The sequence below is a fragment of the Dendrobates tinctorius genome, unplaced genomic scaffold (assembly GCF_039654945.1).
Source record: "Dendrobates tinctorius isolate UK_male_01 unplaced genomic scaffold, ASM3965494v1 ptg000084l, whole genome shotgun sequence".
Classification (NCBI taxonomy): domain Eukaryota; kingdom Metazoa; phylum Chordata; class Amphibia; order Anura; family Dendrobatidae; genus Dendrobates; species Dendrobates tinctorius.
The window spans coordinates 52530633-52557764 of NW_027361752.1; the positions used below are offsets into that span (position 1 = coordinate 52530633).

A 27132-nucleotide genomic window follows, 5' to 3' on the forward strand; every position below is an offset into this window, starting at 1 on the left:
GACAGAGGCTCCATTTGAGCCCATGGTATCTGCCTCAATTAAGATTCTATCCCTCAAAGTAGACTTTTTGGTAGCTATTACGTCAGCACGTAGAGTAAGCGATATCCAAGCACTCTCTAGAAACCCTTCTTACACAAAGATTGTGGACGACAGGGTAGTATTTAGGCTAGAACCTGCCTACTTGCCCAAGGTTGCCTCAGACTTCCACAGGACACGAGAGATAGTTCTCCCTTCCTTCCTCCCTAACCCTACTAACCAGAAGGAGGAAAAACTTCATACTCTAGATGTTAGAAGATGTCTATTAGAGTATCTCTCTGTCACTAATCCCTGGAAGAAAAGACAACACCTTATTTATATCCTTCCAGGGCACTAGAAAGGGTCTTAGAGTTCCAAAGTGTACATTAGCAAGATGGATTAGAAAGGCTGTCTCTCTAGCTTATACAGCAGGTGGCGGTCCGGCTCCGCAGAACTTAAGGGCGCATTCTATCCGAGCCATGGCAACTTCTTGGTCAGAAAGATCTGGAGTTTCCATCAACCAGATATGTAAGGCGGCTACGTGGTCATCCCCTTGCACCTTTTTTTAACCATTATAGGCTAGACATGGGTGCTTCCTCAGATCTCACCTTCGGGTTAAGGGTACTGCAGGCTGTAGTCCCTCCCTAAGATAGCGTTTACATCTCTAATTCTCTCGTGGTGCTGTCATGGGAGTCCGAATAAAGCATTAAGTTACGTACCGGTAACGGTATTTTTCGGAAGCCCATGACAGCACCCTTAGTTCCCTCCCTTTCACGTGTGGGTGCGCACTTCTACTTATAAGTTTCACGTGGGTTAAATTGTTCCGGTTGTGTATATATTATGTGCCATTAACCATGGAGGTCCTCTCAAGCTCTGTAATCCAACTGATGCGTGGGAGAGGTGCCGCCCTTTTGTATCTGTAGGTTTCCTGCCCCTGAAGGGCGGATCCCCTATCTCGTGATGCTGTAATGGGCTTCCGAAAAATCCCGTTACTGGTACGTAACTTAATGCTTTCGATGATATTGTAATTTTGTGAGAAGCACCTGTACGTAACATTGCATCAGCATAGCGAAAATGACACTCTCCAATGAAAACTGGCCACAGGCTGGATTTCACAAGAGAATCGTAACGACTAACATGGGGGTCTTCAGCAGACCCCCGGCTGTCATGACAACCCATCGGCGCCACACAATCATGTCACTGGAGCGCCGAAAGGAGTGGGGAAAGATGCACGAACCTATAGGAATGTGTTAAAGGCACATGATGACTGATTAAATGAACCACCATGTGTGGGGAAAAATGCAGGCTCAGCGTGTGAGCCCGCATCAAAGACAGGGGAGCGATATATAACATAAATGTACGACATGAGAAAAAGTGTAACATCCATATGCAAATCAGGCTGGGGGTGTGCCAGAGTGCATTGCCACACCTCTAGTGCACTTCCAGTCTGATTTGCATATAATTTCTTCACTAGATTTCTCATGATTAGCATATCAGATCCCTACAGAAAAAAAGTCTAATTTTTATTGGGTGACAAGCTCCATTAATTCCATATTTAAAAACGTGCCGATAATTGCAAACTCGGTTGTTGATTTTGCATTGAACTTCAAGCTTCCCCTCTAGTACCAAATCCAAGAAGAAATCTAGTAATTAAAAAGTCATATTTATTCCATATTCTTAAAAAATGTGAAAAATGAAGGAAGAGATAATTAAATCCATGTGACTGACGCGTTTTGAACCGCACAGGTTCTTAATCATAGGCTCTTCCTCTGGTGTCCACATTATGTTTCTACAACTAAGAAAACCTCAGGCACATTATAACAAATGAGAACCAGTATGACCAGTTGTTTCACTGGTTTTGAACACTCCAAGGATTCGTTTTCCCAGAAGCAGGATGTTTTCTTGAAATCCCTACACCCATTACGGTTTCCAGTCCTGCCGTATTTAAGGAGGAATCGTTACCTTGCTGCTTTATCTGCTGCTGCCTGACTCTGACAGACCGAGCGCTGCGTACCCAACAGGTGAGAGAGCACAAATTCTCTGCATTATTTCTTAAAGGGTGTTTCCGGGAGAATCATGTATAGACGCTTCTGCACAGTATAGCTGCTAATATGGGAGAATGAATTCCAAACTTGTTACAACTTTTTTTTTGCACTTCTACTTTTCCTATGTCCAAAATTAGGATGGTTTCACAAATTCCACTTTCATGCAATAAAGTTGCTTTTATTTGGACAATATCCAAAATATCAAGCCTACCAATGATGGCACTTAGAAACTACAAAAATATCCAAAAAGACAGAAAAGCATTGCCATGAAAAGTGTATTCTTTATTAAAGCATGATAGCTATACCATAAAAACACCTAAAAAAGAGATATCGGTCCACATGACCAAACAGAGATAAATGTATACATAGAGATCAAGTATATCAATAGGAGATAAACCAAGATACTTTTTCCATATGTAAACACAACCTGTGGTATTGGAAAATCTCCCATCATGGTTCAACCTCTCTTCTCTGCACCGACTTGCATAAATGTGTAAAATGTTGCATATGCATTGTTGCTGCACCTACATCTGTTCGGTGTGTGCACAGTGTTCTATCCCATAGGTAGTGTCCATCGCCCTTATGCATGTAACAAGGCAGAAATTTTTTAAATGATCAATGTGCAAAAGTAATGCACATGAATGGCACATATAGGGAATCTATTGTAGGATTATCCTGTGAGACTGAGTTGTACACTAAACAGGGTACACTGTGCACTGACCATGTGCTGTGGCGAAACGCGTGTCGGGGATAGTGGACAACAAGGTTGTATACTTCCTATATGCACTTTACTTTGTATTCTGCCTCTCTTTGCTTGCCATTTATGGCATCACAATAATGTACTGGGCATACATAACATGATGTGATTGCATCCTGCACTCTGTTAAATGTGCACCTAATTTAATAGGTGACCTTAGCACATGGTCAGTGCACAGTGTACCCTGTTTAGTGTTCAACTCAGTCTCACGGGATAATCCTACAATAGATTCCCTATATGTGCCATTCATGTGCATTACTTTTGCATATTGATCATTTAAAAAATTTCTGCCTTGTTACATGCATAAGGGCGATGGACACTACCTGTGGGATAGAACACTGTGCACACACCGAACAGATGTAGGTGCAGCAACAATGCATATGCAACATTTTACACATTTATGCATGTCGGTGCAGAGAAGAGAGGTTGAACCATGATGGGAGATTTTCCAATAGCACAGGTTGTGTTTACAAGACATATGGAAAAAGTATCTTGGTTTATCTCCTATTGAAATACTTGTTCTCTATGTATATATTTACCTCTGTTTGGTCATGTGGACCGATATCTCTTTTTAGGTGTTTTTATGGTATAGCTATCATGCTTTAATAAAGAAAACACTTTTCATGGCAATGCTTTTCTATAATTTTATTTATTTGGATTGGGCTTTTTCTTTCTAAGTAGGTATTGGATTTAACAAAAAGAAACATTACAGCCAAATGTTGGCCTTATGTCAATAGAAAAAAATAGAAATTATTATTTTTTTTATTTTGTTATTTTTAGGCACTTTTCTCACGGTGCAGGTGTGCTGTTTTTGCATTTTTCTCACGGTGCAGGTGTGCAGTAATCGCATGCTGTACAAATGGCAGCTCTACAGAACGAGACTGCTGCATTAAAAAAAACAGGTAGCAGCACAGGATCGACCGGAGAGAACTAGTTGAGTTTTGGGTCTTATTTTTTGGTTTATTACATTGAAAGCTGTAATGATGGGGTCACATTAGCATATTGCATCCCACGCAAGAGTGTCCGATGCAATACGCTAATGACACTCGGCTCAAACTCTGCTGCAAGCGTGAGCCAAGTGTTATGCTACTGTGCGCCGATCCTCTTGCCTGCGAGAATCAGATCATAGGTGAGGAGAAGAAGGAGAGGTTAATCTCTCCATCTTCTCCATTGTCTGTATCAGCATATAATCCAGATGTCCTGGAAACCACAGGCAAGTAGGTAGCGATATTGGAAACTGCAGGCAAGTAGGTAAAGTCCTCCACTGACAGGTAGCAAAGTTACTGGTAACCACAAACAAGCAGGTGAGCAAGGCTACTGGAAACTGCAGACAAGTAGGTGAGGTCATCCACTGTTAGGTAGTAAGGGTACTGGTTGGTAGGTGATCAAATACTTATTTCATGCAATATAATGCAAATTAATTATGTAAAAATCATATAATGTGATTTTCTGTTTTTTTTTATTGTTAGATTCTGTCTCTCACAGGTGAAGTGTACCTACAATAAAAATTACAGACCTCTCCATTCTTTGCAGGTGGGAAAACTTGCAAACTCGTCAGAGTACCAAATACTTATTTTCCCCACTATATATCCGATATCCAGAGAAATGCACAATTTTCTCAATATGCAAATGAGTCGTTAAGTGCTTTGTCAAACCCAGTGCACTTACCGAAGCTCTGCCTCCTGAGGATAATTCCAGCCAGGAAATGTGCCCTGCTATTAGATGTACTTGAATTGGACTGAGCTGTAATATCAGGTGCAGCCACTAATAATAATATGGCACTTTGCCTGGTAAACAAGAGGCATTGTGTTTGCTGGACCGCAATAATCAGCAGGAGTGCCCAGAGTCTGGTAGGGATAGCATCTATAAAGGGTATCCCATGAAATTTGTGTTCCCAGAAAAAAAATCCCTTTAAATGATCACTGTTGTTTCAACAAACATTGCATAAGTTAACAATACAAGTGAAAAAAGAAAATGCAATATAACTAATCTGCAAAATATGCTTCTTTCTCGACTGATGAACCTCTTTCTCTCCACTCCCAAACCGCTTATATCATCAGTCACTCAGAAAAAAATGCTCAGTTTACAGCTGCCTCTAAAGAACAGCGTGAGAGACATACATACTGATTTCTGTAAATGTTTATCTCATCCCAAAGCTAGATTCACGGCTACACTGCTGAGTACTGCTGCATAATATCCTCCATTCTGCTCTTGCATCTGAACATGTGCTACATAGAGACAGGGAGCAGGAATCTCTCATGTCTGTGTGTGCTGTGTATGGGAGACATTATAGCAGCTGGACTCCACCCTCTAGCTCAGAGACAACTGAAAATTAGAGATGGCAGAGGGGAAAGTTGGTGAAAAATGCAGGTCACAAGAAAGAAATAGTATTATTTCTCATGCACACACGACATCTTATTATGAAAAGGCAAGTTTTAAGTTTTAAGGTATAATTCTAAAAACTCTTGTTGTATGTGTTGCATTTTTTGTGCTTCCAGGATGTCAAATTACTTATATGACAACTATGAGGAGAAGATCCGTCCATGTATTGACCTCATTGACTCTCTGCGGTCATTAGGGGTGGAGAAGGATCTGGCGTTACCAGCGATCGCTGTGATTGGTGATCAGAGCTCTGGCAAAAGTTCTGTTCTGGAGGCTTTGTCTGGAATCACACTCCCCCGAGGCAGCGGTGAGATTGAGTTAATTAATCTAGAACACAGAGATGAAGACAGCATGGGCAACAACTTCCATAGACCCAACATTGTTGGTCTAGTGATTCAGGGCAGTCAAGATTTACATGTTTCACTCTCAGATTTTTCTTCGGGGTCCAGTCCTTGGTGGCCTCAGAAATTAGAGTTTTGGCAACCTCTAAACTTATTTCTCCATAGTTTGAGTTGAACCCCCAGACTTTTGACTTTCTGTCCCTCCTACGACTTTACAGGTATTGTCACCCGATGTCCATTAGAGCTGAAACTTACTAAAGGTAAAAAGGATTCCAAATGGAAGGGAAAAATAAGTTATCGAAAAATCAATAAAACCCTGCATAATCCTTCAAAGGTGGAGTCAGAGATCATCGAAGGTGAGTTGCGAGAACTGTTACATCCCTATAGAACCCTGAATTATGGAAAAGGAGCTTGGGACTAATATCATGGTTTCTTTCCATGTGTTTAGTGAATGTTCTTTATAAAGGATATGCCTAAATAGTTTTGTGTCTTGTCCTGATGATAATGAAATATCAATATATTAAATTATCCAAAAGCCAATGCCCCAAAAAATATATTACAAAACCCCCCACTTTTTCAGTAATTTATGTTGTTGGTCTTCTCATGTGGGCCACTTGGACTCCAGATACCACCGATCATTTGGAAAGTTGGTAAAGAAAAATCTATGGTTCCTCTAGAACGTCAAGTTAGGAGACATGTTCTCGGTGCTCTTCAGAAATAACTGGTGGCCACCTTCTGAAGACTAAGAGTGAAGGTGCTAATGGTGCCTGTCCATCCCAATTAAAATAGTAACTTCACCAGGTCTCCCCGACCTGAAGTGTGGAGATACATAAGTATCATCTTCCCGTAGGTGGTAGTGAATATAAGAAAATGGGATACTATAATCTTTCGGGCCATTTTGAAGTTTTTATGCTATTTTATCTCATTTTTAGCTCAGGATGTAATGGCCGGATCAGAATATGGGATTAGTTCAGAGCTTATCAGCCTTCAGGTGGTCTCTCCTGAAGTTCCTGACCTGACTCTCATCGATCTCCCGGGAATTGCTCGAGTCGCTGTAGGAGGCCAACCAGAAGATATTGGGAAAAAGGTGTGATTTTACCTATAATAATTGTGCTGAATATCTATTGCATAGTTTATGGTGTATCCAAATTATTGATACGAGAGTCACATTCAGATCCTGACCAAACTAGAAGTTGTTCTTGAATTGGAAGCTGAATTTGTAAAATTTTTGAAAATTGGTATAAAAGTTAAAGATTGTTTGAGCTATCTTGGTCTAACCATCATCGTATTCTAATGGATGCTGCATAGTGACCTCAAATAGCCATTACAATTATCCTTAGAAATTTCTAGAGGCCCATGCTTCAATATATATAAAGAAATCTGACTGATTCCACATGGATTTTAATGACAACTTCTATATTTTCAGATCAAAGACCTCATCAAGAAGTATATCGAGAGGCAAGAAACCATCTGTTTGGTTGTGGTGCCCTGTAATGTTGATATTGCAACAACTGAAGCCCTTGAGATGGCACGAGAGGTGGACCCAAGTGGAGAAAGGACTTTAGGCGAGTTTCTTGCCAGAATAGGATAAAATTATATGCAAAAGTGTATATATTAGATTCTACAAAGATAACTGTGTGAACCTCCTCTGAAAGGAGGATACTCTATTTAGCTTGGTACCAGTTAAGTTTTCTATGGGTGGTGGGAACTCTTTCCACTCAAGCATTAGAAAATATGGAGAAAAGCAACCATGAGGCGTCCATTATTGGATTCTACAATGGTTGGGCATGAAGAATGGCTAAGAAATTAGCCATTTTGACCTTGGATGGTGGTGATGGTGGGAGATCAAAATAGCAAAATAAACTTTTGCTCTTGAATTCTACCTTACTCTATGGGTCAAGATTTTCTTCACTCAACCTATCAAGGACACCTAAATCCCAAGATGTCTATAGATTATAGTGGTCTGTACACATTTTGTGGTTAGACCAAGGACCCTGATTTATTTTTTCTTTTTGAAACTGCAGGAATCTTAACTAAGCCTGACTTGATTGACAAGGGAACAGAGGAAAATGTCATTAATGTAATAAATAATGAGGTCATCTACCTAAAGAAAGGCTACATGATAGTGAAATGTCGGGGGCAGCAAGAAATTCAGGACAAGCTGTCACTGAAAGATGCCATTGAGAAGGAGAAAAACTTTTTTAAAGACCATAAGGTTTTCTGGTAAGACATTAACCAAGATGGTAAATTACTAGGGATGGGTGAACGTGCTTGGTGATACTCGGACAGCACTCGAGTATCTGGGTGCTCGGATGTGCTTGTTTCTCAGTGAGCATTGTGCGGTCCTTGATTTAAAACTCGAATCTCCACCCAGCATGTTTGGCGCCTGTTACACAGCCAATAAGCATACGGGGATTACGTGTCACTGTAATGCCGTAGCCGTCTTGTTTTTCATGTAGCTTTGACACCGGTCTCTCCTTATAAGCAGGGATTTGGGCTGTGCAGTCCCTTGCAAAATATAAAGCTGCTGCACTTTTATATTTTTGTGAGAAAAGATTGAATATGTTGTGTGATCCTTAGAGTCTTTAGTGTTCCATGGTACACTTTGGTGATATTTAACACTCCAAAAAGTGTTTGACATTTGTTTCTGGATTAAATTACTCACCCATAGAGTATTTCATGCTGTGGGGTACAATTTTGTGACCTCTAACACTCCAACAAAGTGTAAAAAAAAGGTTGCTGGGCTAAATTTCTCACCCATACAGTATCCATGGTCTGGGGTACATTACTATGATATCTATCACTCAAAAAAAATTCAAAAATTTTTCTGGATTAAATTAGTCATCCATAGAGTATAACGTGCTCTGGGGTACATTTTGTTGGAGTGAAACCCTAAAAAAAATTATCCGTAGAAGCGAGTAATCACGAAACGGCCGTTGTCCGGTACCTCCCTCCAGGCCCGGATTGGCAATATAACCAACCGGGCATTTTCCCGCTGGGCCGCTGTCACGTGGGCCGCGGGCGGCACCGCCCGATCATCTGGCCACTTGCCAGCGGCCCTCTGCGGGCACGGCAGTGATAGTTTCAAGTTCCTCCCTCACTGCAGGGAGATAAGCCGCCACGCCCCCCCACGCACCCCATCCTCGCCGTAGCATGAGACCTCCTCCCCCCCGCAGCCACTCACAGCGTCGCACTTGCTTGCCTGCTCGCTCTGTTCGCAGGACCTGTGATGAGGTCACAGGAGGGGAGGAGTCAGGGGGGTCACATGATCAGGAGCCTTTGTCCAGACCCCCGACATGTCACCCCTGACTCCGCCCCTCCTGTGACCTCATCACAGGTCCTGTGCGCTCAGCCTTGCCTCTACCGTCTGCAAGACTCTGCTTTGCTGTTGTCATGGTGCTGGTTGAGGTAAGTATGTGTGGGGTCAGGATTTACAGTGTGGATGTAGCAGAGCCGTGTGTGTACGAGGTGTACGGAGCGGAGCCGTGTGTGTACGAGGTGTACGGAGCGGAGCCGTGTGTGTACGAGGTGTACGGAGCGGAGCCGTGTGTACGAGGTGTACGGAGCGGAGCCGTGTGTGTACTAGGTGTACGGAACGGAGCCGCGTGTACGAGGTGTACGGAGAGGAGCCGCGCATACGAGGTGTACGGAGCTGAGCCGCGGGTGTACGGAGCGGAGCCGCGCGTGTACGAGGTGTACGGAGCGGAGCCGCGCGTGTACGAGGTGTACGGAGCGGAGCCGCGGGTGTACGAGGTGTACGGAGAGGAGCCGCGGGTGTACGAGGTGTACGGAGCGGAGCCGCGGGTGTACGAGGTGTACGGAGCGGAGCCGCGGGTGTACGAGGTGTACGGAGCGGAGCCGCGGGTGTACGAGGTGTACGGAGCGGAGCCGCGGGTGTACGAGGTGTACGGAGCGGAGCTGCGGGTGTACGAGGTGTACGGAGCGGAGCCATATGTGTACGGGATGTACGGAGCAGAGCCAAGTGTGTACAAAGCATACAAAGCGGGCTTTTCCCACGGACACAGGAGTACACAGCGGAGCCCCGAGGAGCATTTTAAAACACACATGACGTTCCACCTGAAGTGATGTGCTGAAAGCTGACCAGAAATGAGATAATTTCTTGAGGAGATTGTGACGGAACCAGGAATGCTTCAGATCCATCACCGTGTCCTCCTCCGACAGCGCAGACAGCAGGATCGCCTTGGAATCGGGGATGCCGGCCATGTGAGCGGATCGGGAGGCTCAGGTGGGCACTACAATGGGAGCCGGGCTGCTATAGTATCTTTGTAGAATCTTTCTTTATTTCTTTCTCTCTTTTTCTTTCTTTCTCTGTTCTTTCATTCTCTGTTCTGTCTTTCCCTCATTTTCTTTCTCTCTGTTCTTTCTTTCTCTCTCTAATCTTTCTTTTTTCTCTCTCTGTTCTTTCTTTCTTTTTCTTTCCTCTCTTTCTCTCTGTTCTTTCTTTCTTTTCTTTACTTCTTTCTTTCTCTCTCTGTTCTTTCTCTGTCTCTCTCTGTTCTTTCTTTCCCCTTTCTTTCTCGCTCTCTCTGTTTTCTTTTTTCTCTCTCTCTCTGTTTTCTCTCTTCCTTAGTGCCAGCCACTGTGCCCTCAGTACCAGTCAGTGTGATCAGCAGTGCTAAATGGGTGCGATTAGGTGTGGACATGGGTGTGACTAGTTGTGAAATGGGTGTGGCTGGGCGCCCCGCAGTCTTTGTCCATCTTTCCCTTCTTCAAAAGTTGGGAGGTATGATAGGGGCGGCTATGACCAGGGGGTCTGGTTGCCCAATAGAGAGCAGTTCTGCCAGGAATTCTGTCACCATGCATACAAAAGGGGACAGAGATTTGGGAGGAGTACTGTACCTAAAAGCAATAAATAGGACTGAGCTGAAATACTGGGCACAGCTCTGACTACATGTTATATAGTCGTATTAATCTCCTCTCACTTCTTGTAAACTACAAGTGTACAAAGATATTATATAGTCACCATGTGACTAGTGGGCCTGTGTAACTTCAAATGCCAGGGCTGAATTTTAGTCCCAGTCCGGCCCTGCCTCCCTCCCCTAGCATTCCTCTAACGTCCTGCATGTCCACATACCTGCTGATGGTATTCATGTGAAATAAAGACGCACAGTTTTTCAGCTATATCGGTGAGTGCTGCATATTTCTTCTTTTTGCATTATACTATTTAATGTGCTTTGCGTAAAACTTCATTGGGTTAACATTTTTAAAAACCGCTTGGCCTGGTACAGTTCACAAATTATCTTTGGTCAACAAATTGTCTATTGTCATATATACTGAAGAACCTGCTTTGTGTGAAATTTAGTTGGTTTGAAATAAAAAACAAAATTGCCCTGCTACAGGTGTAAACTTTGTTAATATTTTGCTGAGGCTGTCCAGTTGCTGCCTTCAAGAGTGTATAGATGACCCTGCCTGTAATTTTTGGAAGGCTTTGTACTCTGCATAACTTTTTGGAGTAGCACAACTATACTGTGCTCACAATATTTGAATGACACAGTACTGTCGGTGCCTTCAAGGGTGTATGGATGACCCTGCTTGTAATTTTTGGCAGGCTTTGCACTTAATGCACAGTGTTTATAAGTCTAGGAGTACCACTAAATGACAATTTGAACAGAATGTGTATGAAGCCCTCCTTTATGTCTAATACAGGGTGTATCTGAGTCCCTCTTGCATCACATTTTTGTCTGTTCTTGCTTCCTTATAATGTGGTAATAATTTTATTTTCATAGCACCAACATTTTGCACTTTAAATTAAGCGGTGACATATACAAACAATAAATACCATACAAGGTAGGACAGTTTAAACAGTTACATTAGGAGTAAGGGTTCTACTCACAAGCTTACAATCTACCAGGAAATAGGGGGGACACAATAGGTGCCAAGTGCTTGTAATAAATAGGGCTTTTCATATAAAGCAGCATGATCCGGTCATCAGCCAGTATGTTTAAGTGCAATTATCAAGTGCATGGATGGTGTGAAGATAGATGATTAGGAGGGAGCAGATTCTGAATAATGTTTAGAATGAGGGAAGAAGGGAGAGTTAGGTAACTGAGTTGAGGTGATGCGCTTGTTTAAAGATTTGTGGTTTTAAAGCACACTTAAAAACGTGGGGGCTATGTATCAGTCAGGTTGCCCGAGATAGATAGTGCATTCCACAGAACTGGCACAGCACAGGAGAAGTCTTGGAGATGGAGGTGCGAGCTTCGGATTATGGAGGATGTTAGTCTTAGGTCAGTTTCAGAATGGAGGGAATATGTAGGGCAATAGACAGAGATGAGGGAGGAGATATTGGATGGTGCAGAACTGTAGAGAGCTTTGTGGGTGAGAGATATGAGTTTATACTGTATTCTGTAGCAAATGGGTAAACAGTGCAATGACTGACACAGGGTAGAGTCATCAGTGTAGTGGCTGGACAGAAATGTTACCCTGGCTGCCGCATTCAGTATGGATTGAAGAGAAGAAAGTTTGGTTAGATGAAGACCGATTGGATAAGAGTTGCAGTAGTCCAGGATGAATAAAAGAAACAGTAAGAGTTTTTACAGTTTCAAAGGTGAGAAAAAGTTGGATACTGGAGATGTTTTTAAGGTGCAGGTGACATGAGCGAGTGAGTGATCAGATATAGGAAAAAAAGGAAAATTCTGTGTCAAATATAACCCCAAGACAGTGAGCATGCTGCAGGGGGAGTAATGGTAGAACCATCCGAGGTAATTTCAATGTTAGGTATACGTAGATTATTAGAAGAGGGGGGAAGGGAACACAAGAAGTTCAGTTTTGGAGAGATTCAGTTTCAGATAGAGGGAGGACATGATGTTAGAGACATCCTTCCTTCATAAATTACACTGATATTTCCAATTTTTTTTCTAAAAATTTCAATTTTGGTTTACTTAACTTACAATTTTGTAAAAAATCCTTTTAAAAATTTTTTCTTATATACACGTCATTATACAGGAAAAAAATGTTTCTTAACATTTTTGTTCCTGTAAACTCCAATTTCTCTTCGATTTTGATTGTTTTATTGTCAGTCCTTAATCTGAAGTAATAATGTGACACCATTGTTCTCAGCAGCTATCTGGGAGTCAGAGATGCTTCCAGGGGTCTTCCGCATGCTGTGCTACTTCCATTCAGCACTTTTTCCATTCATTTTCACTGCCCCCCCAGACCTCTTTGTAGGGACTACCAGAAAAATGCTCGGATTTCCCGTTGACTCCCATTATACTCGTTACTCAAGATGAACATATGAATATTAGGAATTGCTCGGTTTGAGGAAGGAGCACATTACTATTATTATTTATTTCTATAGCACCATTGATTCCATGTTGCTGTACATGAGAAGGGGTTACACACAAATTACAGATATCACTTACAGTAAACAAACTAACAATCACAGACTGATACAGAGGGGAGAGAGGACCCTGCCCTTTCGGGCTTACATGCTACAGGATGGTGGGGAAGGAGACAGTAGGTTGGGGGGTTGCAGCAGCTCCAGTGATGGTGAGGCGGTAGCTCCAGTAGTGGTGAGAAGGCAGCGGGGATCATTGCAGGCTGTAGGCTTTCCTGAAGAGATGGGTTTTCAGGTTCCGTCTGAAGGATCCGAGTGTGGTTGATAGCCGGACGTGTTGGGGCAGGAAATTCCACAGGATGGGGGCTATTCGGGAGAAGTCTTGGAGGCGGTTGGGTGAGGAGTGAATAAGTGTAGAGGAGAGAAGGAGGTCTTGGGAGGACCGGAGATTACGTGAGGGAAGGTATCGGGAGATTAGTTCAGAGACATATGGGGGAGACAGGTTGTAGATTGCCTTGTAGGTCAGTATTTGTAATTTGAATTGGATACGCTGAGGGAATGGGAGCCAGTGAAGAGATTTGCAGAGGAGAGAAGCGGAGGAGTAGTGAGGAGAGAGATGAATTAGTCGGGTGGGCAGAGTTGAGGATGGACTGGAGAGGTGCAAGGGTGTTAGCAGGGAGGCCACAGAAAAGGATGTTACAATAGTCAAGGCGGAATATGATGAGGGCATGCACAAGTAGTTTAGTAGATTGAGAGTTGAGGAAGGGACGGATCCTGGAAATATTTTTGAGCTGGAGGCGACAGGAGGTGGAGAGAGCTTGGATGTGCGGTTTGAAGGACAGGGCAGAGTCAAGGGTTACTCCGAGGCAGCGGACCTCCGGTACAGGGGAAAGCATGATGTCATCAATTGTTATAAAAAGGTCAGGTAAGGAAAATCTATGAGATGGGGGAAAGATGATGAGTTCAGATTTGTCCACATTGAGTTTGAGGAAGCGAGAGGAGAAGAAGGAGGATGTGGCTGATAGACACTCCGGGATTCTGGAGAGCAGAGAGGTGATGTCTGGGTCCGAGAGCATATGAGCATTTTAGTGGTCGCTCATCTCTATAAATTATGGGTGTGCAATATAAGAAACAGAACCTAGGCTCTAGTAATATAGTTATTCTTCTCTAAGGAGGACGGGCAACATAACACAAAAATGGACAACTCATCAGTGTGTCATCTATGGGTCTACCTTCAATTTTACTTACAGTAGATACAATTTAAAAACTGTATAAATGAAAAGTTCTTCAAAATTTCTAATATACTTTTGGGGAAATTTCCTAAGAATTCTGTTTATGTCAGGTTTACATTGAAGCAAAATACACAAAATGTATTAAATGTACTAGGTGATCCAGGTTAGTAAACTATAACAAATGCACCACGTTGAGGACTATTTACTACATAAATACCAGGCATACTTCAGAGATATGATAACTGACCTAAGCTTATTAAATACACATGCAGAATCAGAACAAAGCTGACTACATAGGTTTACTAAGCGAACCGAGCTTACTTAACAGATAAAGTAACAGAACCAAGCTCGGAAACATACTGTAACAGCACCAAGCCTGCTGCAAAGAGACAGTGGAAAAGTCAAGGTTCCTACATAGATATTGTAATAGGACCTAAAATGATAGTATATAGAAACAGTAACAAAACCAAGCATGCTACATATTGTAGACACAAAAAGAGAGCAAATATTTGTAAATAAATGCTTGGATGATGGACTTGGTGATCTGCGCTTGCTGTCATGTATCAAATGGTATCCAACAGACGTAAGGCCAAATTTAATTGAAGTTTATTCTCAGTGCATTTCGAAGTTGGACGAGCGTCTTCATCAGGAGTTTGTGGCTCAGAGATGAAAAACCTAATCCAACTTCAAAACGTGTTGAGAATAAACCACTAAACCCATCTGGCATCACATCTGTTGGATTCCATTAGATATATCACAGCAAGGGCAGATCACCACTCCCATCCTCCAAGCATTGATCTACTTGGCATTCTTCCTCTGTTCTGGGGGTGCTGCAGCAGCTATATTCGCCTTGATCCTTCAGTTGTGGAATTTACAACCCCAAAAGGTGAGCAGTTCTCTGACATCTTGTTTGTTTCCTACTGGATAAGATCCTATTTACACTTGTTGTTTCCCAATAATATTTGTATATAGATTCAGTAGAACCACCTAGCATCATGCAAAAATTTAGGAGAAGAAGCAAGATTACTTCATAGATGCTGTAACGAAAGAAAGAATGGTACAGTACAAAAACAAAGTAACAGAACCAAGCTTAACTATATAAATACTGAAACAGAACCAAGATTCACATAGATACAGGAACAGAACAAAGTTTTCTATATCGATACAGTAGCAGCATCAATCTTACTATATAGATACAGTAACAAAACCATATTTTCTATATACTGTAGATACAGTCACAGAGCCAAACTTACTCCATAAATACTGAAGAACCAAGAATAGTACACAGAAACAATAACAGAACTATGCTTACTTTATAGATACAGTCACAGAACCAAAACTTGCTAAAAATACTTTACCAGAACTTGACTTACTGAATAGATATGGTAACAGTCCGAAATCTCTGCTACATCTTTATGGTTTTACCTTTAATACATCTGATTGTGAACTTATTTCAATCACTACAGTGACCTCATGTACGAGGAGAAGGCCACCATCCCATTTCTAGCTCAACGACTCACGTCAGAACTCGTGGAGCACATCAATGTAAGTGCTGAGAATATCTTTATTAACACATGGTGTTCTTCACAAATCAATCACCTGTTGTAGTGCTAAAGGAGGGTGTATTTAAAGGGATTGTCTTGGTGGATCCCCCGCTACTTTCAGCAAAATAATGCATTACACATGGCCCGTTGAATTGGCACTAATCATTTATCTAATTTACAGTATACTCTGATTTTAATCAAATCAATATCCGCCAAAATTACTGATGACACATCCTAGTATTAGACCTTCATCTTAAAGGAAATGTTAGGCCTTCATTATTTTTCAATAGTTAAAAAAATAGTCTGAAATAGTTACAGTATAAATATCATCTTTTTTTTGTTTATAGATTTTTTAATCTGCTTTCTGTACATGATTATGTGGTCATCTGTCTTAACTGAGCTTCTATTAACAGCATTTAAATATACAGTATACTTTATAGCCGTCACAAAGATCTCAAGAACTTGTAGTCTGGAAATGTTCAATAACGTATGCTTGTTGTGCGCATGTTCTGTGATTTGTGCTGAGGTGCTTCATCAAGGACAGGGGGGAAGGTGAGCTGTGACATCACCTATTGTGAATGGTGAAACCTGAGTTATCTGCTGTATATAGTGATGTTATCAGTCATTGTACAAGAGGAGGAGGAGGTGAGCTGTGACATCACCTATTGTGAATGGTGAAACCTGAGTTATCTGCTGTATATAGTGATGTTATCAGTCATTGTACAAGAGGGAGAGGAGGTGAGTTGTGACATCACCTATTGTGAATGGTGAAACCTGAGTTATCTGCTGTATATAGAGGTGTTATCAGTCATTGTACAGGAGGGGGAGGAGGTGAGCTGTGACATCACCTATTGTGAATGGTGGATCCTGTGTTATCTAGATGTATATAGAGGTGTTATCTGTCATTGTACAGGAGGAGGTAAGCTGTGACATCACCTATTGTGAATGGTGAAACCTGAGTTATCTGCTGTATATAGCGATGTTATCAGTCATTGTACAAGAGGGGAAGGAGGTGAGCTGTGACATCACCTATTGTGAATGGTGAAACCTGAGTTATCTGCTGTATATAGCGATGTTATCAGTCATTGTACAAGAGGGGAAGGAGGTGAGCTGTGACATCACCTATTGTGAATGGTGAAACCTGAGTTATCTGCTGTATATAGTGATGTTATCAGTCATTGTACAAGAGGGGAAGGAGGTGAGCTGTGACATCACCTATTGTGAATGGTGGATCCTGTGTTATCTAGATGTATATAGAGGTGTTATCAGTCATTGTACGGGAAGAGGTGAGCTGTGACATCACCTATTGTGAATGGTGGATCCTGTGTTATCTACTGTATACAGAGGTGTTATTAGTCATTGTACAGGAGGGGGAGGAGGTGAGCTGTGACATCACCTATTGTGAATGGTGGATCCTGTGTTATCTAGATGTATATAGTGATGTTATCTGTCATTGTACAGGAGGAGGTGAGCTGTGACATCACCTATTGTGAATGGTGGATCCTGTGTTATCTACTGTATACAGAGGTGTTATTAGTCATTGTACAGGAGGGGGAGGAGGTGAGCTGTGACATCACCTATTGTGAATGGTGGATCCTGTGTTATCTAGATGTATATAGAGGTGTTATCTGTCATTGTACAGGAGGAGGTGAGCTGTGACATCACCTATTGTGAATGGTGGATCCTGTGTTATCTACTGTATATAGAGGTGTTATCAGTCATTGTACAGGAGGAGGTAAGCTGTGACATCACCTGTTGTGAATGGTGGATTATGTGTTATCAACTGTATATAGAGCTGTTATCAGACAACATGTGCCATTCCCTCCAGAACAGAGAAGAAGTTGGCATGCAGGAATAAGCAATGGGGGATCTGTAGGCGAGTTTTGGTTATTATTTTTTTTTTTTTTGCAACAGACCACACTGAGTCTGTTTTTTTTTTCACATTTTCTTTCATTCACAGGGATCACTTCCTACACTGGAGGACCAGATAAAAACTAAACTGCAGATCACAAAAGAGGAGCTAGAGAGGTGCGGAAGAGGAGTCCCCGAGGATGAAAGCGAGAGACTGTCCTTCCTGGTGGAGGTAAATGAATCATTGAATCAGGAAATGTATTAGAAAGTTGTCAAAATTAGGCTTTGGGTTATAAATAATCAGAAAACACTTTACATTTTAGTTTGCAAGAGGAATAAAAAACAAAGATAGAGTTCAACCTGGTTAAAATTGCCTTCCAGGATGTAAAATTCCTTGTATAGTGAAGGGCCTTGTAAATAAAAGCTAAGGCATTTTGGTCAGGCGAGAGGACCATGGGAAGGCTCTGTGACAAACCCTGTGAAAGTGTGTTGCACTATGAGGAAACAAAAAGATTGCACCTGAGTGAGGGAAGTGCTGCTGAGGTGATTGCCAGCATACTATTGCACGTATGAGCAAAGTGGTAATGCATAAATAAACGACCGCCTATCTCTGCTCAGACCTGTTACATGATAGGGTTTGGAACCATCAAGCTTGGTGCCTCTCAGTGAGTAAAATACATTGAACTGTAATGGGTGTCTGCACTTTTGTAGGAAATCACTCTGTCCTACAAAGACCAGTGTATCCATACTTCCTGGTGCACGCCTTACAGACTTTAACTATATATTACTTTATACTGCTGTGACAGATAATTCAGCAATTTAACCTGGACATTGCCCATGTTACTCAAGGGGAGGAAAGTGTGTCACTTACAAAGACCCCCAAGCTTTTCACCAGAGTTCGGTCATGCTTCAACATTTGGCAAGAAGAACTGGATGAGTCCATCATCAGGTGTAAGTTATGAGCACTTATTTTCTTTGTAATAGTAGTAGCTTCTATTACACCGAGCGCACAATTATTAGGCAATTTGTATTTTATATGATAAATTTCATTATTGAACATCTCCAGTGTTGTCAGTCAGTTCAAAAGGTTAATACACCTGAAACCTGTGTATTTAAGAAACTAAAAGTGATGTTTCTTCTTTCTTAAGGAATATCTCTTTGTGCGGAATTACTGAGCAACTAAAGGAAAAATGTAAATTTTCAAATCTCATTTTTTTTTTAATTTTCACCTTTTACAATGAGAATAAGAACCAAACAGCTCAAAATGTACAAAAATACATTTATGATATTACACAAAAAAAAAATCTCAGTGATTAATAGTAGTAATATGGCCTCTCTTTTTCTCAATAGCATCCATAAGCTCCATTCATGGAGTCTACCAGCTTCTTCATCTGTTAACAATCAATTTTAGGGCAGCACCAACCACTGATCGCCAGACATGATCAGATAGGTGACTGTTCTCCTTCATCGTAAATCTGCCATCTCAGAAGCAAATAACAATGGTGAAAAATATCCTTCTCTGTCCTTTCATTGTCTGGTGGAAGACTGGCAGCCTGATTTCAGATCCATTTTTCCATTTGTCGATATTTCAGATATTTCTTGGCCCAGTCTTGACGTTTTCCCTTGTGTGTCTTTCTCAGTGGTGGTCAGGTTTAACCTCCTCACTTCGGCCATGCCTCTGAGCAGTGGACACCTTGCACTTCTGTGTCGCGTTCAGCGGTGGTCAGGTTCAGCCTCCTCACCTCAGCCCTGTCTCTGAGTACTGAACACCTTGTTCTTTTGTGTCCCTGGGCTGGATTATGGGAACAACCATCCCAACACAGACTCTTTTGGTTGCTCTTAAATCCAGGACCCTAAATCCAGTCAAATTAATCCTCTCAGTAACCCAGTGTTACTGGTACAGACTTTACATTGCCAAAACCAAACACCTCGGTAGCACATATCTGCCATCCAGGTCCTTACCTCCTTCTTTGTTACATACCCCTCTTTGGAAAATAAAGCCTAGGTGGGTCACCATTTGCCAATGAAATTTGTACACTTGACCAAGCATCTGCATTTCCATGTAGCTTACCGGGTCTAAACTCAACATCCTATGTATCTATCTGGACTATAATTGTTTTGGAGAAATTTGGCGCTACCAAAACTTGTTGTCTACAGAGGGACAGTTTAAGCTCTTGAAATGCCCTGTCAGTCTCTGTAGTCCACTTACCAATAACTGATTTTGTACACTATAGGAGATAAGTTAAAAGTTCTGCTACTACAGCAAAATTAGGTGGAAACCTCCTGTAATAGCCAACAAATCCCAAGAATGCTCTGACTGTTTTTTTGTGAGGGGGTGAAGCCAACACTGTATCGCTTCCATTGAAGTTACCATGGTTTTCAGGAAACCTATAACCCTTCAAATTGGCCCAAGTGTGAAGCTAAGTGAGTATCTCATGCCTCATGCCACGAGTGAGACCTGGTAGCTTCGAGAACCTATCCTTATTCTGGTTTACCAATTTTCAGCCATGCTGTTTTAGGATAGGCAACAAGGTTTCTTCCATTTTCACCCCCCCCCGCAATGTTGGCTTTTGACTGGGCCAACAAGGAAGGAGTTTTGGACGAGTCCCTAACGAGACTTTTAGTAGGTTGACATAATATATTGGGATGGGCTTCCTTTTCCCTGGTTGATGTATTTTATAGTTGAACTTTACTATGGAATTTACTCTCCACGGTAGGCACTAACACAAATGCCTGGACCCCAAGCTTAAATTGTCTCATGTTTATACCCCCTGGAGTAAGCCTCTTGGGCCTTGAAGAGGCTCTCTTTTACCAGCCCCTCACTTTGTTCCCGCAAAATAAAAGAAAGTGAATGTAGCAACCTCATCAATCTTGGTATTCCAGACAGTAGCCGCTCAAGCAGTTTAAATGTGTTCACCAAACAAACACACCTCTATTCAGCTTGAACCCACATCACTCTGCTAAGCTAACCCAGCTGCTATTATTAGGCCTGTAAGCCATGGTCTGGATTATGGTAACAACCTTTCCCACCCAGACTCTTTTGGTTGTTCCTAAATCCCGGACCCAAAATCCAGTCAAATCAAAACTCTCTCAGTGACTTTGTGTTACTGGTACAGACTTTACATTACTGAGACCAACCACCTCAGTCACACATCTGCTTTCCAGTACAATAGTTCCTGTGTATATATATATATATATATATATTTTTAATTTTTTTTCCTAGTTAACTCCTCTCTTAAGAGTGAAATAGAGGAATTTGAAAAGTTTCATCGAGGAAGGGAACTCCCGGGATTTATTAATTATAAAACGTTTGAAGCGATCGTTAAAGAAAAAATTGAAAATATGGAAGATCCTGCAAGAAGCATTCTGAAAACGGTGACGGGTAAGATCGTCGTTGTCTGTTATGGAAGTTTGGTGGATGTAGGTTAAGGACTACACAGTTAATAACTTAAGGCAGTGTTAGGCTATGTGCACACAGAGTTTTTTGCCTCTGCGGATTTTGTAGTGAAAACCGCAGATAAATCCGCAGGACTTTATCTGCGGTTTTGCCTGCGGTTTTACACCTCATAATGGAGAAGGTGTGAAACCGCAGCGCTTCTGGACCAAAGAATTGACATGCTGCGGATTGTAAACTGCAGCAAAACCACGCGGAAAAATCCGCAGCATGTGCACAGCGTTTTCCAGTTTACCATTGAAAACAATAGTACTGTACAACGCACCTAAATCTGCTGCGGACCCGCAGCTGCAGAAACGCTGCGGATCCGCAGCAGAATCCGCACCGTGTGCACATACCCTTACGTCCGAGAGAGTAATGATTCAAAATCGTGATGAGATATCCCATCACTTTTATAGCCTATTAACTCTATAGGGTGGGAACAACCTGGAGGTCACAATATTACCCAATTAGTCCCAGACACAGACAGTGTAGTTATCTATCCATAGTTAAAGCCATATTATTCATAGGACTGAAAGAGGTTGTCTGATTTGTACAGGGGACTTACCAATTCAGTACTCTCATTGGGTCAAGAACTACAAAAAGAGAAGACCCCAAAATCCATCAATAATATCTATGTAATTCTCTACATTCCCTGAGGGGGTGCTGTAGGGCAATCAGAAACTTACTCTTAGATTCACAGGGACATATTAGAACTGAACTCATGTAGTCAGCTTATCAACTGAGGAATTCTAAAACAAAAAGAGATTGTCAAAAATGGAGAGCCCCTTTAAAGGATTAGTTGTTTCCCCTTATTTCCTAGTCATTGAAAGCATCTTCCATTCTGAAGCCAATGGAAAGAGAAAAACTAAAACTTTAAGAATCTGAAAAATTATAAGCATAATTATATCTGGAGCAACACTAGCAAAGGCTATGGGTGCCCAAATGCAGGTGGGATCCACAGAGACCTATGCCTAAAGGAGTCCCTGTAGAATATGATGCCTGGTCAGAAAGATTGTTGGTACAATTTTTTTTGAGTTGGACAGTAGTTGCTATACGATCCTTGGAGGTGCATGGGATGAGATCTGTGAGGTGTATCTGCAACATATAAATGCAGAGAAGACAGGAATGTCAGAAAAGGGGTCATCCTTATTTCAACTTCTGCTGCACAGCCCCATAGCGCGCCGCAGTAGTTTTTTTTATGTTTGCTGCTCAGGGTCTCAAATTTCTCTGTAATGATAACAATATTTATTTCTTTTAGACATTGTAGGAAAAACATTTAGTGAAATTGCCCGGAAACACTTTTACAACTTTAACAATTTTTACAAAGTTTCTAAGGTAAAATCATTTTTTTTCCATGGGTTCCTCTGTTTCTAAAAAGATTAAATGAAATGTGCCTATAATTTTACAAGTTCTCTTACCATTTTCAACCTCCTAAATCACTCCAAAGCTTGCCATGAATTACTGAGCTCTGCACAGAGCAGTGTATGGGGCGCACAGGGCAGTGTACGGGGCGCACAGGGCAGTGTACGGAGCACAGGGCAGTGTAAGGGGCGCACAGGGCATGTACGGGGAGCACAGGGCAGTGTACGGGGCGCACAAGACAGTGTATGAGCGCACAAGACAGAGTATGGGGTGCACAAGACAGAGTATGGGGTGCACAAGACAGTGTATGAGCGCACAAGACAGAGTATGGGGTGCACAAGACAGAGTATGGGGTGCACAAGACAGTGTATGAGCACACAAGACAGAGTATGGAGTGCACAAGACGATTTATGGGTGCACAAGGCAGTGTATGAGCGCACAAGACAGAGTATGGGGTGCACAAGACAGAGTATGGGGTGCACAAGACAGTGTATGAGCGCACAAGACAGAGTATGGGGTGCACAAGACAGAGTATGGGGTGCACAAGACAGTGTATGAGCACACAAGACAGAGTATGGAGTGCACAAGACGATTTATGGGTGCACAAGGCAGTGTATGGAGCGCACAAAACAGTGTATCGGTGCACAAGACAGAGTGTCGGGCACTCAAGACAGTGTATGGGCACACAAGACAGTGTATGGGTGCACAAGACAGAGTGTCGGGCACTCAAGACAGTGTATGGGCACACAAGACAGTGTATGGGTGCACAAGATGGTGTAAGGGGCGCACAGGACAGTGTACGGGGTGCACAGGACAATGTCCCATATGCACAGGCCAGTATACGGGCTCATGTAGAATTTATACACTTCTGCCTCCTGAGGTTTGTGTTTCTGTCTACTGAGCACTATCACAATCTGCAGCATCTGTAATGGTGTTAGAATATACCATATATTCGATAAATAATAATATATATATATAATATATAAATAATAGGCATTTTAAAGCTTAAACAAGTGAAGCCAAATAATTATTAAAAAAAATACCTTGCAAAAAAGATAGGGAAGGGAAAGGGAATTTGTGCTCACCAAAAATAGTCCTGTAAGCCGGTCGTGCCTATGGATCAAATGGCTGGCCACCATATGTAACGAGCATAAGAAGAAGAAGAGGATCCGGCACTGGAGACTTGATAAAATCCACAGGAAACTTTATTCACATATATTCAAAATAAAACCAGAAGGGGAAAGAACCCCCACGCCTTACGCGTTTCGAACCACCTCTGAAGAAGAACCTGCTGTGAGGTTCGAAACGCGTAAGGCGTGGGGGTTCTTTCCCCTTCTGGTTTTATTTTGAATATATGTGAATAAAGTTTCCTGTGGATTTTATCTCCTTCTTATTAAAAAAAATACTCTTAATGGCAAAAAAATGAGTAAACCAAGACGCTAAAACCAGTACAAACAGTGAATGGGGCATACGTAATTAGCTTAAAAGATCCAGAATTCTTGTGCAATAATAAGGGTACACGACCTTGTTCAAAGAGGAACAAGAGGGGTGACCTAATGTGTGATAACATGGGCCAAAAAATGCACCAAATTATGGCACCAATTTCTGGTAGAAAGTAAGCCAATTAATTGGTGGAGTCAACTTAAACAAGACAGTCTTAAAATAAGCCACATTTATCAAGCAGCATGAACCATTGTGATAAATCTGGAGTATTTTAATTCTATCTAATCTAAATGACACGGTATTGAAAAACCTGCCCCAAAGTGGAAGGCAAAAAAGTACACAAAGCAGTTGGCCAATGAATAGTCAAGATTCTGAGATCTATTATTTTTTTCCTTCTAGTCTAAAATTGAAAATCTGAAACAATCACAGGAAGACCTTGCGGACAATCTCATCAAAATCCAGTTTTTGATGGAGAGAATGGTCTATTCCCAAGATAAATGCTACAGATTTGAGTTGGAAACCATCTTTAAAAATAACACGCCTCCACAAACATCTGATCTTCCCGTGGCACTTCAGAGACAGGTGGTCGACCTCCTCCAGTGCTCCACCAAAGAGATGGCCCACCATGTAGAGGCGTACTTCAAGGTAGGCCCAAGTGACAGTTAAGGGGCTCCTAACTGGTACATAGATGTCCGCCGGGAGTGATTGAGAGTCAACTTTTTTGTTTACCTTTCCCATAATGTTAGTTTTATCCCTTTTCCAAGAATCAGTTTACTTTCAACCAATTAGTAGAGGCTGGAAATACTCAAAGAAGTGTAAGAACATGAAAAAAATGGTAGAAGTTATGTTTGTAAACCAGACGTCTCACAAGTGATCTTCTAGGCAGTAAGAAATTAGATGGACCTGATCACCTGTAATTGACGGGTACTCAACCAGCCTGCATGACCAGAATTTTGGACATTTTGGTGGAAATGTGTGAGACTGTTGACTAGTGTTAGAACTTATCACATAGTGTCATGTAGGTGGACACATTCCAACCTCGGACAGACGCTCAAATTTCTGGTCACCATTGTCATTTTTGATCACACAGGGTGCTGCGGACCGGCTCGCCAATCAGATTCCTCTAATCATCCAGTTTTACCTTTTACAAGAATATGGGAAGCAGCTCCAGAAAGAGATGCTGCAGCTTCTGCAACAAAGGGAAGATCACAAGACTCTTTTGGAAGAAAGTAAAAATCTGACGAGCACCAGGAATTTCCTAAAGCAGAGAATCCACCGCTTGTCAGAGGCGCAAAAATGTCTACTCAGCTTCCGGGGATAAACTTTCTACTTAGGAGTGATGAATCTCAGAGGGCATTTATATAGATATTAATGTATTGAAGCTTGTAAAAATTTGTTATAATGTACAATGTACAATTTTTTATGAATTTCAATTAGAAAATTTGTGATAAAAGAATTTGTCGAAATTCAAATTCATCAAATTCGTTCAAATTTGGAGAGAAAATTCAATTTACATAAAATTTATGATAATTGAATTATACTGTGACATCTTTCTAGACCCCAGAGTAAAATAAACAGATTTAAAAAAAAATTAAAAAATTTCAACTCACCCGGCCCCTCATCTGTGAGGCCACATTGCAATTGACTCCTTCGGTCTGTTCACCACTGGGGTTTGCATTTTCTGCATCATCCTGCATACCATAACTTTGAGGTTGTGGCCTAGTCAGCGCAAGAAACGACAAAGATCTCGGTGACTGGGAAACACCAAAGATATCCCAAACAAGACCACAATGGTGACTTGATCGAAGGATTTTTATAACTTCTTAGCCTTTTTTATTCTCGCCAATTGAATCATAAAACATTCTGATGAATCCAACATTTTTTTTTGTGAAATTTGATGTGAATTCAATTCACCCATAGTTTTCATCAACATGGAAAACTTGGGTTTCACTTGACCACAACACCACAGCCAGGAGGTGTTGAATAGAATAGTGCTTCAGGTTGCACATGCGCCCTGCAGCTCCATTCGAATCTATGACAATTAAAATATCCTTAAGTAAAATGAGCTCTGAGTTTCCCTTGGATATCTTCAGCATTGTCATAGACCTGAATTGGGAGGTAGAAAGCATTCGCGACCTGCTACTTCATTTGACTTCTTCCTGGCTCCAGCCTTGCCGGCAGGGGAGAAACTGAAAATGGTAAACAATATGCTACTGATCAACATGGTATCAAAATGCTACAACCAAATTTTCATTTGTGATAATGAAAGTCAAAAGAAAAATTGGTTAAGGATTGATTCCAAATTTTATTGGTGTCCACGGTGGTGACAACAAAAAGCATCTACCCTACTAGTATACTGAGCAAACAGATTGCTTGTTAATAGAATTGGTGCCATCCTAATCCCACCACCCAGTCCAATGACCATGTCACTAGCTCTGTGGCTGCTGTGCCACCCAGAATCTTCCTTTGATTCGCTAGCAACAGGTAATTGACATGGCCGATAGACCATGCGTTGCGAATCAATTTGTACAATCTCTACTTGTTGAGCACCCTCATTTATCAGAAGAGCAGAAAAAAGCTATGAAGAGAATGTCTGGCTCTCTGGCAAACCCAACATATCTATGTATTATAGGAAAGGACCATTGATTTCAACAGCAACTGTGTAATACTATTTCTCCTGTCGTGGAGCTGCAGGAAAATTCAACACATGGTGTCAGGTTTTACTGTAGATTTAAGCTGATCAACAGGAGTGTTAGTGTGGCGCCTCTGAGGGTTCAGTCGCCACAGAGGTACTGCACCTCCTCCTGAGATGTGGTACCCCACCATCCAGGTAAGGTGGAGACACCTGACCACGCTCCAACACCTGCACCCCACACAACATAGTAGTGTAGCAAAGCACCCTTTGGTGGCTCCCTGCTCGGAACACGAAGCGTGCTGGGAGGCGGGTGGACTTTAGTCTGCACTAAAAGAGCGGGAAGAGGATAGGATTTAGTCAGTTTGTCACCGGAGTCTGACTAGGTCAGTCTGTGAAAGGAGATCCCCTGAGTGGGATGGATGAAGGAAGTGCTGCAGCCGACCTCAGTGACCTGGGTCCGCTGGCACAGGAAAGGAACATTGATAGAAAGCCTGACTCTCCATAACAAGGAAAGGATTAGTACGGAACATGATGAGAAGAGAACTAAGGATTAGGGTTAGAGGAGAACCCTTTCCAAGTTCTAAGTGCAAGGCCGGGGTCCGGTCCCCGAGGTTGTATGGATAATAATGGTCCTGCAGCAGACACCAGAGGAATAGAAGTTGTCACCACTTTATTCCCACACAAGACTTGGGGGCACAACAGCAACTGGATAGTGAGCCGGGACTAGGTAGTAAGGAGTCCCCAAAGCAGGCTACAGCTGTCTGCCGTACAAGTAGAGTTCATAGGAATATC

The 27132-nt window shown here is 42.0% G+C and overlaps 1 protein-coding gene across 3 annotated transcripts; it reads left to right on the plus strand.

Moving 5' to 3' along the window:
- Positions 1–870: 870 nt before the first annotated feature.
- Positions 871–25171, plus strand: LOC141097492 (interferon-induced GTP-binding protein Mx-like). 3 transcript variants are annotated; one of them, XM_073584706.1, is made up of 15 exons: positions 871–1010; positions 1762–2036; positions 4287–4350; positions 5316–5506; positions 5759–5896; positions 6473–6627; positions 6967–7105; positions 7565–7763; positions 15536–15614; positions 17574–17696; positions 18271–18415; positions 20688–20846; positions 22159–22235; positions 24105–24350; positions 24796–25171. In XM_073584706.1, the coding sequence occupies exons 4-15, from the start codon at positions 5317–5319 to the stop codon at positions 25024–25026; spliced, it is 1881 nt and encodes a 626-aa protein (XP_073440807.1). In that variant the 5' UTR covers positions 871–1010; positions 1762–2036; positions 4287–4350; position 5316; the 3' UTR covers positions 25027–25171. The 3 variants fall into 3 exon arrangements, with proteins under 3 accessions (XP_073440807.1, XP_073440808.1, XP_073440805.1); XM_073584707.1 differs by having other exon boundaries at positions 4303–4350; XM_073584704.1 differs by lacking the exon at positions 4287–4350 and having other exon boundaries at positions 872–1010.
- The last annotated feature ends 1961 nt before the right edge of the window (positions 25172–27132 follow it).